The sequence below is a fragment of the Theropithecus gelada genome, chromosome 1 (genome assembly GCF_003255815.1).
Source record: "Theropithecus gelada isolate Dixy chromosome 1, Tgel_1.0, whole genome shotgun sequence".
Taxonomy (NCBI): domain Eukaryota; kingdom Metazoa; phylum Chordata; class Mammalia; order Primates; family Cercopithecidae; genus Theropithecus; species Theropithecus gelada.
In genome coordinates this window covers 39,941,224-39,955,756 of record NC_037668.1, presented here as the reverse complement: position 1 = coordinate 39,955,756, position 14,533 = coordinate 39,941,224, and the positions used below count along the sequence as shown (strand labels likewise).

Sequence of the window (14,533 nt, the reverse complement as noted above, 5' to 3'; positions counted from 1 at the left end):
AAACATTATTTTAGAAAGGCACTCAACCTCTCACATCCATAAAACATGCAGGTTCTTTTGCAGCAGTTGCACATTTCTGTGGCATTTTTCTTGTTTGTGGTCACATTTTAGGGGCCAGAATAGACTTAGCTGTTTCTTTTAGCTTTTTCTTTTTTCCTTACCACATACCACACCCTCAAATGCTTTCTGTCTGATAACAGTGATTGGGATGGGTTTGGAGAGTTGAGAACTAGGGACTTTCTAAATAGAGACCAGACTTGAGGTCAGAGACAGTATCTTGTTTATCCTTGTATCCCTGGTACTAGAAAGAACCTAGGACAGAACATTTTCTGCCACAGAGTAGATACCCAATAAATATTTGTTAAATAATCAGAGGATTGCAAGTTCAGGTGCTCTACAGTGTAATCCTGTAGAAGTGGGCAGTAGCTTGTCTTCTTTGGTTTGAACTATACTGCCTGCCTCTCAGGATCTAATCTTTAGATGCCAGCCCACTCCCACCACCACAGTCAGAGAATTACTAGAAATTGTTCTGATTATATGTTCTTTTGCAGATGAGTCAAGAGGAGTCTACTCGCTTCTATGACCAGCTGAACCATCACATTTTTGAATTGGTTTCCAGCTCAGATGCCAATGAGAGGAAAGGTGGCATCTTGGCCATAGGTAAGGACAGAGTCTCTGGTCACAAAAACAACACACTCACCTTTGTGCCCATTGCACCCTGTGTCTGCCACTTACTGGATGCTAGTTCATATTTGCTTAATGAAATTTAAGAAGCCTGTGGCTTTTAATTCTAGCAGCAGTCCTGGGCTACAGGAAAAACGTATTTTTAGATGTGGAGGTGGAGTCTCAGAACCATTGAGTGACTTTTCAGACAGTTTACCAGAGCTGAGACTGGAAGCCAGCTTTCTTTCCCCTCCTTCGTGTTGCGTTTTGTGGGCTCTGGTTCCTCAGTAGAGCAGGGTTTTGCATAGTGGGACTCATGAATGGAAAAGTGGAATCGGTATAGTTAATAAAAAGCAGGTCTCTTTTTTTTTGAGATGGAATCTTACTCTGTTGCCCAGGCTGCAGTGCAGTGGTGCAATCTTGGCTCGTGGCAACCTCCGCCTCCTAGGTTCAAACGATTCTCGTGCCTCAGCCTCCCGAGTAGCTGGGATTACAGGCACCTGCCACCATGCCCGGCTAGTGTTTGTACTTTTAGTAGAGACAGGGTTTCACCATGTTAGGCAGGCTGGTCTCGAACTCCTGACCTCGAGTGATCTGCCTACCTCAGCCTCCCAGAGTGCTGGGATTACAGGTGTGAGCCACCACACCTGGCCAGGCAGGTCATTTTTAACTTCTAAGGACTGGTCATCAGTCCTGTGAATTATTATCCAGTCTCACTTGCTTTCCCTTTTTGGGGGACTAGGGGGGAAAATTATACTAGCATAAGATTATTTTGCTGTATGTAAATATTTCTGGCATAAGTATTAAATATCTGGGTTAAAATAAAAATTGTGTCCTTGCCCTCTAGAAGTGTACTCAAAGTAGAATGGAGGGATCACTTGCCAGCTTTTTTTTCTTTTTTTTTTTCCTGAGACAGAGTCTTGCTCTGTCACCTAGGCTGGAGTGCAATGGCGCAATGTCGGCTCACTGCAACCTCCGCCTCCTGGGTTCAAGCAATTCTCTTGCCTCAGCTTCCCAAGTAGCTGGGACTACAGGCGCATGCCGCCACACCCGACTAATTTTTTGTTGTTGTTGTTGTATTTTAGTGGAGAAGGGGTTTCACCATATTGCCCAGGCTGGTCTCGAACTCCTGAGCTCAGGCAATCCGCCCACCTTGGCCTCCCAAAGTGCTAGGATTACAGGCTTGAGCCACTGCGCCTGGCCAGCACTTGCCAGCTTTTAGTTGAAGTCTGTGTACTTTCCTGGTCAGCCTATGCCCCATCATCACCTTTTGCCTTCCTCTCTTTTCCAGCCAGCCTCATAGGAGTGGAAGGTGGGAATGCCACCCGAATTGGCAGATTTGCCAACTATCTTCGGAACCTCCTCCCCTCCAATGACCCAGTTGTCATGGAAATGGCATCCAAGGCCATCGGCCGCCTTGCCATGGCAGGAGACACTTTCACCGCTGAGTATGTGGAATTTGAGGTGAAGCGAGCCCTGGAATGGCTGGGTGCTGACCGCAATGAGGGCCGGAGACACGCAGCTGTGAGTGCCTGCAGGGAGGAGCACAGCCAGGCTTGGGGAGCGATGGTGTCATGGTGGGGTCTTTTGCTTCCTTCTGAGGCTCATCCCTGAAAAAGGCTGGTTAGAAGGGCTAGGATTCCAGGCTGTGAGATGGGGTAGAGTCCGTCCTTAAGAGAGAATCTAGCAGTGGTGTGGTAGGGATCAGAAGCATCAGCCGCATGCTTTCCAGTCCGCTGCCCTTCAGAGGAGGCAGTACTGTGAGGAGGGGGCATGGTACCAGGAGAAGGACACACACTTGGACCCTGGCTCAAGTCTTGGCTTTACAACTTCCTACCTAACTCTGTAACCTGGGGCAGCTTCTGACCTTCAGTTTCTTCCTCTGTCAAATAAAAATAACAACAAGATTAAACATTAAACAGGATTATCCATTCAATAATTGTTTACTACATACCTACAGTATTCCAGGTAGAGTTCTATGCTATTAGTATAGTGATATAGAAAGCATAAAACACATCTGCACTTCCAGAGCTTATATTCAAACATTACAAGCATTCTGTGTTTGTAAACAACTTAGGATAATGACCACTGAGATGTTTAATCAAATTTACTTTCTTCCTCTGTCCGCAGAATTTCCTAGCTGGAAGAGTGAGCAAGCCTTCTCTGTTCCTAGTGTGTATGGCTCTAAGATGATAAAAGACCGTACTCCTGAGAGAACAAAGCACTGGTACCGACGAGAGTTCTCGGTTTGTCTTTTTCTCCAGGTCCTGGTTCTCCGTGAGCTGGCCATCAGCGTCCCTACCTTCTTCTTCCAGCAAGTGCAGCCCTTCTTTGACAACATTTTTGTGGCCGTGTGGGACCCCAAACAAGCCATCCGTGAGGGAGCTGTGGCCGCCCTTCGTGCCTGTTTGATTCTCACCACCCAGCGTGAGCCGAAGGAGATGCAGAAGCCTCAGTGGTACAGGGTGAGGAGATGGGTCCGTTCCCAACACTAGGAAAGCACGTCTACATAGAGAATCACCTGGCCTGAGGGGCAGCCACAGGCCCTTGCCATGGAGCAAGAATCAGTTTTTGTTTTGGTCTCAAATGAATTTTTTTTTTTTTTTGAGCTGGATAGCCCAGGCTGAAGTGCAGTTGCACAATCTCAGCTCATCGCAACCTCTGCCTCTCGGGTTCAAGCGATTCTCCCACCTTAGCCTCCCGAATAGCTAGGACTACAGGCGTGTACCACCACGCCTAGCTAATTTTTGTAATAGAAACAGGGTTTTGCCATGTTGACCAGGCTGGTCTCGAATTCCCAACCTCAGGTGATCCACCTGCCTTGGCCTCCCAAAGTGCTAGGATTACAAGCATGAACTACCGTGCCCGGTCTCCAGTGAATTTTTTATGCTCAGTATGAATCAATAGTTACTTTATTGCATTTTTTTAAAGCAAACATATATGGATTGCCACACCATTATTCTATACGTTATTTTATGTATGACTAAGAATGCAAACATGCCACTTAAACTGTGACTTGGTACCTCTTTTTTTTTTTTTTTTTTGAGTCTGGGTCTTGCTCAGTCACCAGGCTGGAGTTCAGTGGTACGATTTTGGCTCACTGCATCCTCTGCCTCCTGGGTTCAAGTGATTCTCCTGCCTCAGCCTCCCGAGTACCTGGGACTACAGGCATTTGCCATTATGCCCAGCTAATTTTTGTATTTTCAGTAGAGATGGGATTTCACCGTGTTGGCCAGGATGGTCTCGATCTCTTGACCTCATGATCCACCTGCCTCGGCCTCCCAAAGTGCTGGGATTACAGGCATGAGCCACTGTGCCCAGCTGACTTTGTACCTTCTTCTTACCAATAATTATAAGACATCTCATCCGGATTCTCATGCCTGTAATCCCAACACTTTGGGAGGCCAAGGCAGAAGGATTGCTTAAGCTCAGGAGTTTGAGACCAGCCTGGGCAGCATGTGGGACCCCATCTCTACAAAAAATAAAAAAATTAGCTGGGCCTCGTGTTACATGCCTGTGGTCCCAGCTATTTGAGAGGCTGAGGCGGGAAAATTGCTTGAGCCCAAGAGATCAAGGCTGCAGTGAGTCATGATCACACCACTGCACTCCAGCCTTGGCAATGAAGTGAGACTCTGTCTTGGAAAAAAAAGACATCTCTTTTCAGAGATGTTAAAATATGGAAAAATAGATGTCTTAAAATCAGTGTGATACAAATGATACCAATTTAGAAAGTGCCAGTTCTCTCTGTTCTAGTATCATGAGGCCTGTGCTGATTACTGCTGCAGAGGGAACTTATCAGTGAGTCTTATATTAGAAAAAGAGCTCTGAACATGGGATTGAGAGACCTGGGTTCCAGTCTTGCCTTTGCTGTGTTGTCTTGGACAAGTCACTTAAATTCTTTGAGTCTGTGTTTTTAGCTGTTAAATAGAGATGATGATGGTATCTTCCTCAAAAGCTTATTATGAGAATTGAAGCTGGGGCCGGGCGTGGTGGCTCACACCTGTAATCACAGCACTTTGGGAGGCTGAGGTGGGTGGATAACTTGAGGTCAGGAGTTTGAGACCAACCTGGTTAATATGGTGAAGCCCTATCTCTACTAAAAATACAAAAATTAGCTAGGCGTCATGGTGTGTGCCTGTAATCTCAGCTACTCGGGGGAACTGAGGCAGGAGAATCACTTGAACCCAGGAGATGGAGATTGTGGAGAGCTGAGATTGCACCACTGCACTCCAGCCTGGGCAACAAAGCAAGACTCCGTCTCAACAAAAAAAGGAATTGAAGCCGAATTAAATAAAAGAGATTGATCAGTTTTGTCGATAACTGGCACAAGGCACTGAGCAGGCATGGTGACACCTCAGAACCCCCAGTGTAGATGGGATGGGCCTATATTCTTTCTGGGTTTGTACTCTGTCTCTAATAAAGGCACCCTGTCTCTTTACATAGCACACATTTGAAGAAGCAGAGAAAGGGTTTGATGAGACCTTGGCCAAAGAGAAGGGCATGAATCGGGATGATCGGATCCATGGAGCGTTGCTGATCCTTAACGAGCTGGTCCGAATCAGCAGCATGGAGGGAGAGGTGAGAAGCCACGGCAGAGGGGAGTCCAGGCTCCCCATGTACCATTCTGTGAGCAAGGCAAGGCGAGATCCATGTCCTCATGGAGCTGACATTTTGTGGTGGGAAACATAATAAGTAAATAAGATAATTTCAGATAGCAGTAAGTTCTATGAAGAAAGTTAAAGAAGAGTAGGATAGAGAGTGACCGGGATGGGATGAGTGGAGGGTCGGGGAAGGTCCTCTCTGAGGTGGTGTTATTTGAGGGGGGTCCACGTGATACAAAGGAGCTACCTTGCAGCAGGCCAGGGAACTGTGTTCCAGGCTGAGGCTTTGAGGCAGAAGAGTGTGAGACACTGATGAAACGGAAGGGAAGTATGGCTGGTGTACCGGGAGCAAGGGAGAGGGAAGGAGGGGCCAAATTAATAGGCCCGCAGTTCACAGTAAACACGAACTTTTGCGGGATAGACATTGGAAGTGTGCACACAGGCAAATAATGTGATGTCATGCATTTCTAACAATCACTGACTGCTTATAGGAGAAACTGTGGGGAAAGGCAGGAATGAAAGCACGGAGACCAATTAGGAGATGTGTTGACTTGAGAAGGTGGGTTTAAAAGTACATGGATTTTATTAGGGAAACAGCCTTCAAGAGAATATGGGGAGGGAGCTGGGAGAACCATCAGACCACAATGTACATCTGACCCTGAGTAAGCAAGAGGGTAAAATACAGACAGAAGTGTCCTAGTCTCCTATGCAGGGCCACTGCAGGGTCCTCAAGCCAAAGTTGGCCGTCGGAGAGGTCTGTGTCTCCGAGGAGCAGGACAGCCTTAGCATCCCTACTGTGTTCTGTCATTGACTGGGAGCAATGGTGATGGGTTTCAGAGCAGCAGCTGGGGCCCTTGGTTATGTGCCTTGTAGTTGGAGGTTGCATTCTCACGGATGCCAGACAAAGCTATTACAGTAGTCTGGATGAGTGACAGTGGTGGCTTTGACTAAGAATGGTGGCACAGATACTGAGAAGTAGTTGATTGAGGATATATTTGGGAGGTAAAGCTCCATCTGTGAGACTGGCTGTAGAAAACAAGCTGTGAAATTTTACCCCGGGGATTCCTGCTTATAATAGACACAGTGCTTGTTAGATAATAGCTGTGCCCAGATGTGGAAGCAGCACATGCAGCAGTGTGCAGAAGCAGGAGGAGTCTGGCTTCAGATCCCCACCGCTCTGTTGACTGTGTGACTCAGGCAAATTACCTGTTTAACCTCATTTTTCTCCCTTTGGACGGGAGCTCTTACCTACCTCATTGGGTTCTTGTATGATTTCTAAATGATGATGGCCTTCTATATCCATGAGTTCTACATCTGGATTCAACTAGTAATGGTTCACAAATACCCAGAGCTGGGTGCAGTGGCCCACACCTGCAATTTCAGCACTTTGGGAGGCTGAAGTGGGAAGATCACTTGAGCCCAGGAGTTTGAGACCAGCCTGGGCAAAAGATGGTGAGACTGTGTCTCTATGAAAAAATTTTTTTTAACTTTTTAAAAAGAAAAATCAAAGAAAAAAACAATACAACAATTTAAAGATAATACAAATTTTTAAAAATACAGTGCAACAAATATTTACATAGCATTTACATTGTATTAGGTATTATAACTAGCATAGAGATGATTTAAAGTATGTGGGAGGCTATACATAGGTTATATGCAAATGCTATGCTACTTTATCTGAGGGACTTGAGCATCTGCAGATTTTGGTATCTACGGTGGGTCATGGAACCAACCCCCATGGATACCAAGGGGATGACTATGTATGTGAAGTGTCCAGCACAGCACCTGATACATAGTGGGCGTTCTATAAGTGGTAAGCTTCAGATTTTCCTTCCTGAGTTTAATATGATGTTTTCCATTGTAATCTGGGTGGCTATGAGATCTTTGTTTCCTCTCATTAAAACAGAACAATATCACCTAGCTCATAGAGTGGTTGTCAGATTTAAGTGAAATAGTTCTTGTGAAGGTGGTTTGTAAATTGTAAGAAACTATCCAAGGCTGGGCATGGTGGCTCATGCCTGTAATCCAAGCATTCTGGGAGGCCGGAGGTGGGAGAATCACTTGAGCTCAGGAGTTTGAGACCAGCCTGGGCAACATAGTGAGACGTCGTCTCCAAAAAAAAAAAAAAGAAAAAAGAAACTATCCAAATATAAGGTATTAAAATTTCACAATTTGTTCATTCATTCAACACATATTAATTGAGCACCTAGTATATGCCAGCTACACTGTGTCCTAAGAGCTAGAATAATCCAGCAGTGAACAAAATAGATTCCATTCTTATAGGGAAAGATAGATAATATACAAGTAAAAACCTATTATATATCATATGGTTATAAGCTATGGAGAAAAGTAGAGTAAGGAAGGGGAATACAGAATGCTAGCCTAGATTAAGGATTACATTTTAAAACGTGGTGCCATTTGAGTACAGCCATGAAGGAGGTTAGAAAAAAGCCTTACAGGTATCTGGGGAAGAGCATTCTAGGCAGTGGGCCTGAGGCAGGAGCGTGCTGGTGTATCAGAGGAGCAGCAAATACTGAATAGCAGCTCCCCTACCATGGCTGAGCAGAGTGAGCAGGAGAGGTGTGTGGGGATATGGGGTCAGAGGAACACCTAGGGGAAGGAAGGGGCATATCACATAGGGCCTTTGTGTGGGAAGTGGGAAGCTATAAGTGGGCTTTGAGCAGTGGAGTGACATTTAACTCATATTTCAAAAGGATCACTCTTGCCAGTGTGTTGAGAATGGATTGTTAGAGAGCCAAGGACTAAAGCCAGGAATCCAGTTAGGAGGGAACTACCACAGTCTTAGCGGGGGATATTTGTGACTCAGACCACAGTGGGAGCTATGGAGTTGCAAGAAGCAACTGGATTCTGAATTTGGGATTTGCTGATGGTTTGGAGGTAGATGGAGAGGAAGAAGTGTCAAGGTGTTTGGCCTGAGTATTAGGAGGATAAAGTTGCCATTCACTGCAGTGGGAAGACTGAAATGGGAGGAGCAGGCTTGAGGGAGAAGGCTGGGAGTTTGGTTTTGAACCTGTTATCTTAGAGACCTGTTGGGCACCTGAGTGGAGATACTGAATAGTTCTGGGGAGAGGTCTGGGCAAGGGGGATGGATTTGGGCATTGTCAGGGAACTAGTATAGTTGGAGAAGAGATGGGGTCTGTGAACCTGAGGTCAGGAGATGAAGAGGACCAAGGGGGATGGGGAAGGAATAGCCAGGGAGGGAGGAGGAGAGCCAGGAGAGTTTAGAGTCTGAGAAGCCAAGTGAAGAAAGGGCTTCAAGGAGGTGAAAGTATCAGTTGAATGCTGCAGATAAGTCAAATAAGATGAGGACTGAGAATTGACCATTGGATTTAGCAGCTTAAGACTCATTGGTAACTTTGATAAGAGGAGTGGATAAGATTTTCTGAAAAGTGAAAATATGTGTGTCAAGAAAAGTTTAGAAGTTTGGAAAACTTGTGTCTCTTTCTCAATTTGGAGTCTTGGAGGATGAGTACTCCCCAACCCTGCTCCTGCGGCCCCAAGACCGAGTCTTGCTCTGTTGCCCAGACTGGAGTACAGTTGGTGTGATCTCAGCTCACTGCAACCTCCGCCTCCTGGATTCAAGCAATTCTTCTGCCTGAGGCTCCCGAGTAGCTGGGATTATAGGCATGTGCCACCACAACCAGCTAATTTTTGTATTTTTAGTAGAAACAGGTTTTCACCATGTTGGTCAGACTGGTCTCGAACTCCTGACCTCATTATCTGCCCTCTTCGGCCTCCCAAAGTGCTGGGATTATAGGTGTGAGCCCTTGCTTCTGGCTGAGGATGAGTAATTAAGCAGCCCTTTGTAAAGGGAATAGACATGAGTTCTCAGTCAGCTTATTCCGTACCACCTGTGGATTCCTAGGATTCTGAGAAAATTACTTGGTTAAGTTTTTGTTTTTTGTTTTTTTGAGACAGAATTTCTCTCATTGCCCAGACTGGATGGCCGTGGTACGATCTTGGCTCACTGCAACCTCTGCCTGCTGGGTTCAAGTGATTCTCCTGCCTCAACCCCCAAGTAGCCAGGACTACAGGCACGCGCCATGACACCCGGCTAATTTTTTGTATTTTTAGTAGAGATGGGGTTTCACCATGTTGGCCAAGCTGGTCTTGAACTCCTGACCTCAGGTGATCCACCCACCTCGGCCTCCCAAATTACCGGGATTATAGGCATGAGCCACCATGCCTGGCCTGCTTAAATTTTTACCTGGGTTTCCAGAGGGGAAGAAAGGGATCAGACAGTCCTTAACAGGATGCTAGCAGGGGCCTCCCATCACCTTTGCAAGCCTCATTGCGGTGGCCTAGGTCAGTAGTCACAGCAATATGCAAGTCGGCCTTTCCAAACTAAGTGAGGAGTCCTGGGAGGTGAGAACCCTTGGCAAGGCAGCCGTCTGCTGCTGCTTTATTTTCAGTAGGTGGTGCTCTTCTGCCTAACTTAGAACAAAATCAGATCCCTTGCAAGGTTCTGGGGAGATTGTAACCCTAAACATGAAGAGTGGCCACCCTTCACTTTGGAAGTAGTTGCATTTTGGGATTAGGCAAATGTAGTGGTCTGTAGACTCCACAGTGCCCAGTTTGAATGCCAGTCATAAGTAAAGATGATTTTTTTTTCCTTATATATATAGCGTCTGAGAGAAGAAATGGAAGAAATCACACAGCAGCAGCTGGTACACGACAAGTACTGCAAAGACCTCATGGGCTTCGGAACAAAACCTCGTCACATTACCCCCTTCACCAGCTTCCAGGCTGTACAGCCCCAGCAGTCAAATGCCTTGGTGGGGCTGCTGGGGTACAGCTCTCACCAAGGCCTCATGGGATTTGGGGCCTCCCCCAGCCCAGCTAAGTCCACCCTGGTGGAGAGCCGGTGTTGCAGAGACTTGATGGAGGAGAAATTTGATCAGGTAGGTGGTGAGAGGCCCTTTCCTTCTTTTCCCAAGCTCCACACCTCACTTTTCCCCTGCCAACCCTTTATCCTTCCTCTCTCAGGTATGCCAGTGGGTGCTGAAATGCAGGAATAGCAAGAACTCGCTGATCCAAATGACAATCCTTAATTTGTTGCCCCGCTTGGCTGCATTCCGACCTTCTGCCTTCACAGGTGAGGATGTCCATGGACGACATCATTACCCATCTCAGGGTAATTAAACAGGGAACAGGTGATTCCAGAAAATCCAAATATCTTTTCCTTTGAAGCAGTGCCAATGAATCTCTGATTTCTTTGCCTCATGTCCAATTTCAATGATATTTAGTTCAGGTTTTCTACTAATGTCAGAGGCAGCAGACATAGGAACAATCAGAACAGGTAGGCAGAGAGGCAGTTCTACGGCCAAGCAAGTTCACAAGTAGACTTAAAAGAGACCTAAGGGCGGGCAGTTTTGATGTAGCTACTGTGCAGTATCTATGTCAAAGCTTTGTGAGGGAGGGTTTGGGGATCGTCCTGCTTCTGTCCCTGAGGTGGTCACCAAGCTGCCTCACCACTTGCAGGCAGCATCAATCCCTGGCTCCTGAACCTGGCCCAACTCAGATTCCAACTTCTCAACGAAGCCTTCCTGGATTGCTCCAGCTGTAAATGTCCTTTCCTTCTTCCGTCATAGCCCTCAGCTATGGAAAGGTTTGGCATCAGACCTGAGATGAACCCCACCTCCGCCCTTTAACCATGAGGTTTTGGACAGATTACTTTACCTACCTGGGCCTCAGCTTCCTGACTTGTAAAATCAGAATAACAATCTCTGCCTCCCAAGATGAGCAGCATTAATGCCTAAGCACCTACTGTAGTGCCTGGCACAGAGTTAGCTCTAATAAGTGGAAACCATTATATATTGTTACAGCCTCCTCACGCTACTTCAAATCTGTTTTGGAAACAGGGTAGAGATAAAATTTTTAGTGTTCCAGTTGCCTGTTCATACTTAATGTCCTTGTCTTACCTCCCTACTTGCTGAGCACAGGCACCCAGTCTTGAACATGTCTTCCCACTTTACCATGGTGCTCATTGCCTGTGCTTAGTGAAGCATTCAGGACCCAGTGAGAGCCAGGAACATAAGCAAAAGGCCAGCCTGGCCCTCAGCAGACCCTATTCCCTAGCACACAGACCCCCTTCACGCCACCCAGCCCAGACAAACCACGGGAGAAATGTAGCTGGTCAGGTGTTAAACACACTGCTCAAAAGAAGTAAAACGTGTTGGTTGAGGACTTGACAATTAGCCACATAAAACCACTGAACCAGAGAGAAATAGCAGAAGGAAAATCACCCATATTTTGTTAGTTTCTATTCTTCTGGCCTGGCACCCAGCAGCTTTTCTCTTTTTTTAATGACCAGACAGGTTGCTGTTCAGTAGAGCTTTAAATGATCTTGGATTAAAAGTCTGTGGTTCAAAAGAAACTAATAACTAGGCCAAATTTGATGAAAGTCTGGCATGTTACCCTTGTAAGTTACCCTTGTAAGTTCAGAAGACTGCTTAACAGCAGGATACGAAGGCTCGGAGGGCCCTAGATTTCTGCTTTTGATATGGGTGTTTGTTATTGTTGTTGCTCTCTTTTTTAAGGTTAGTCAAAGTTGTTTTATTAAATTTGCTAAAATATGCCAGTGACATTCAGCCTGGGCACCCCCTATAAGTATTCACTTCATTGCATAAATACTATTTGTTTAAAGCTTGCAGTTTGGAAGTTATTGCTTAAACTTCTCAGTGGTATAAGCTTTAGAAATACAAAAAATACTCCCAAGACTGAACTGGAATCTCTAAAGTCAGATTTCTAATCTCTCAGGGTGTTAAATCCAGAAAAGAAAATTATGCTCTCTTGGGTTTTTTTTTGAGACAGGGTCTTGCTGTGTCTCCCAGGCTGAAGTGCAGGGATGCGGTCACAGCTCACTGCAGCCGTGACCTACTGAGCTCAAGCGATCCTCTCACCTCAGCCTCCCAAGTAGGTAGGCCCACAGGCGTGAGTCTCCACACCTGGCTGATTTTTTAAATTTATTTTTTGTAGAGATGGGGTCTCACTATGTTGCCCAGGCTGGTCTTGAACTCCTGGGCTCAAGCAATTCTCCCGCCTCGGCCTCCCACAGTGCTTGGGATTACAGACAGCTGTGGCGCCTTGCCAAGAAATTATACTCTTGATTTTAGCCCATTTCCTGCCGAAATGCTATCCCCCTAGTTTTTCTTGTTGACTCACTCTTATTTTAGGGTTGTATCGCCTTGGTCATCTGTCTTCAAGCCCCAGCATGCCTCGTTGTCATTTGACCACAAAAGCCATGGGAGAAAACATTTCTCAGAGTAAATGCAGTCATGATATGTGCTGCTTTAGGAGTCTAATCCACTGTCTAAATGTGGTTCTGGTAGCTTTCAACACCCCTAACTTCCTAAGGGATGTGTGGTTTTCCCTTCTCTCCTACTTTATGTGTACTACTGGTGCCTATACTGGGGACCAACATCAATGGAAAAGAAGGAATAGACAAGAAGCAAGAATCAGGAAATTCCAGCTTTCAGAGGAGAAATAACACTTTAGCTTGAATTGCACGAGAATCGCCTACCCATGCACACTGGCTTATGTAAACTTAATGAAAATATACATGTGGCTTTCCAAATTACAGACTAAATCTTCTATTAAATATAACTGTCACAAAAATCTCTAGGTAATAGCAAAATGATTTCCAGGCCTAAGCTGAATGGAATGGCCTGTTTATTGCAAACAGTGTTCAGTATTACAGTCATATATTACTTAACAATGGGGATACATTCTGAGAAATGCGTCCTTAGGAGAATTTATCCTTGTATGAACATCATAGAATATATTTACATAAACCCAGATAGCCTACTCTACACCTAGCTCTGTGGTATAGCCTATTGCTCCTGGGCTACAACTTGTGCAGCATGTTACTGTAATGAATAGGCAATGGTAAATGTGTATCTAAACATAGACATAGAAAAGATACGCAAAAATGTACTGTATTATAATCTTATGGGACCACCATCATATATGTGGTCCATTGTTAACACAAGCATTGTTAAGTGGCGCAAGACTGTACTGTTTATTTTTTTATTTTTTTTTTTTTTGAGACGGAGTCTCGCGCTGTGTCACCCAGGCTGGAGTGCAGTGGCGCGATCTCGGCTCACTGCAAGCTCCGCCTCCCAGGTTCAGGCCATTCTCCTGCCTCAGCCTCCGAGTAGCTGGGACTACAGGCGCCCGCCACCACGCCCGGCTAGTTTTTTTCGTATTTCTAGTAGAGACGGGGTTTCACCATGTTAGCCAGGATGGTCTCGATCTCCTGACCTCGTGATCCGCCCGCCTCGGCCTCCCAAAGTGCTGGGATTACAGGCTTGAGCCACCGCGCCCGGCCTGTACTGTTTATTTCTTTGTTTGTTTGTTTTTCTGAGACAGAGTCTTGCTCTGTCACCCAGGCTGGAGTGCAGTGGCACAATCTTGGCTTACTGCAACCTCCACCTCCTGGGTTCAAGCGATTCTTCTGCATCAGCCTCCCAAGTAGCTGGGACTACAGGCACACGCCACCACGCCCGGCTAATTTTTTGTATTTTAGTAGAGACGGGGTTTCATCATGTTGTGCAAGCTGGTCTCAAACTCCTGAGCTCAGGCATCTACCCGCCTCGGCCTCCCAAAGTGTTGGGATTACAGGCGTGAGCCACTGTGCCCGGCCCTGTACTGGGTTTTTATTAGTTTGAGACAGGGTCTTTTTTTTTTTTTTTTTTTTTTTAAATGAGATGTAGTTTTGCTCTTGTTGCCCAGGCTGGAGTGGAGTGGCGTGATCTCGACTCACCGCAACCGCCGCCTTCTGGGTTCAAGTGATTCTCCTGCCTCAGCCTCCCGAGTAGCTAGGATTACAGACATGCACCCCTGTGCCCGACTAATTTTGTATTTTTAGTAGAGATGGGGTTTCTTTATGTTGGTCAGGCTGGTCTCAAACTCCTGACCTCAGGTGATTCACCCACCTTGGCGTCCCAAAGTGCTGGGATTACAGGCATGAGCCACCAGCCTGGCCCTGAGACAGGGTCTTATTCTGTCGCCCAGGCTGGAGTGCATGGCTCTTGGCTCAGTGCAGCCTCAAACTCCTGGACTCAAGTGATCTTCCTCAGCCTCCTAAAGTACTGGGATTACATGTGTGAGACACTGCACCTGGCCCATGACTGTACTTCAAATTTCATTATAATGTAAAATTGTTTAGATCTTCTGTTTTTAAACAATGTTTGACATGTATTTCTTTTTTTTTTTTTTTTTTTTTTTTTTTTTTTTTTTGGGGTTTT

The 14,533-nt window shown here is 46.0% G+C and overlaps 1 protein-coding gene across 2 annotated transcripts in view; it reads left to right on the top strand.

The window, feature by feature from the left end:
* Positions 1–14,533, top strand: part of MTOR (mechanistic target of rapamycin kinase) — a 150,469-nt gene that overhangs the window by 3,113 nt on the left and 132,823 nt on the right. For both annotated transcript variants that reach the window (XM_025384127.1, XM_025384120.1), the window contains exons 3-8: positions 552–660; positions 1,955–2,187; positions 2,928–3,128; positions 5,107–5,241; positions 9,911–10,186; positions 10,272–10,380. In XM_025384127.1, the coding sequence (XP_025239912.1) occupies positions 552–660; positions 1,955–2,187; positions 2,928–3,128; positions 5,107–5,241; positions 9,911–10,186; positions 10,272–10,380 (1,063 nt within the window). The remainder of the gene's footprint in view (positions 1–551; positions 661–1,954; positions 2,188–2,927; positions 3,129–5,106; positions 5,242–9,910; positions 10,187–10,271; positions 10,381–14,533) is intronic.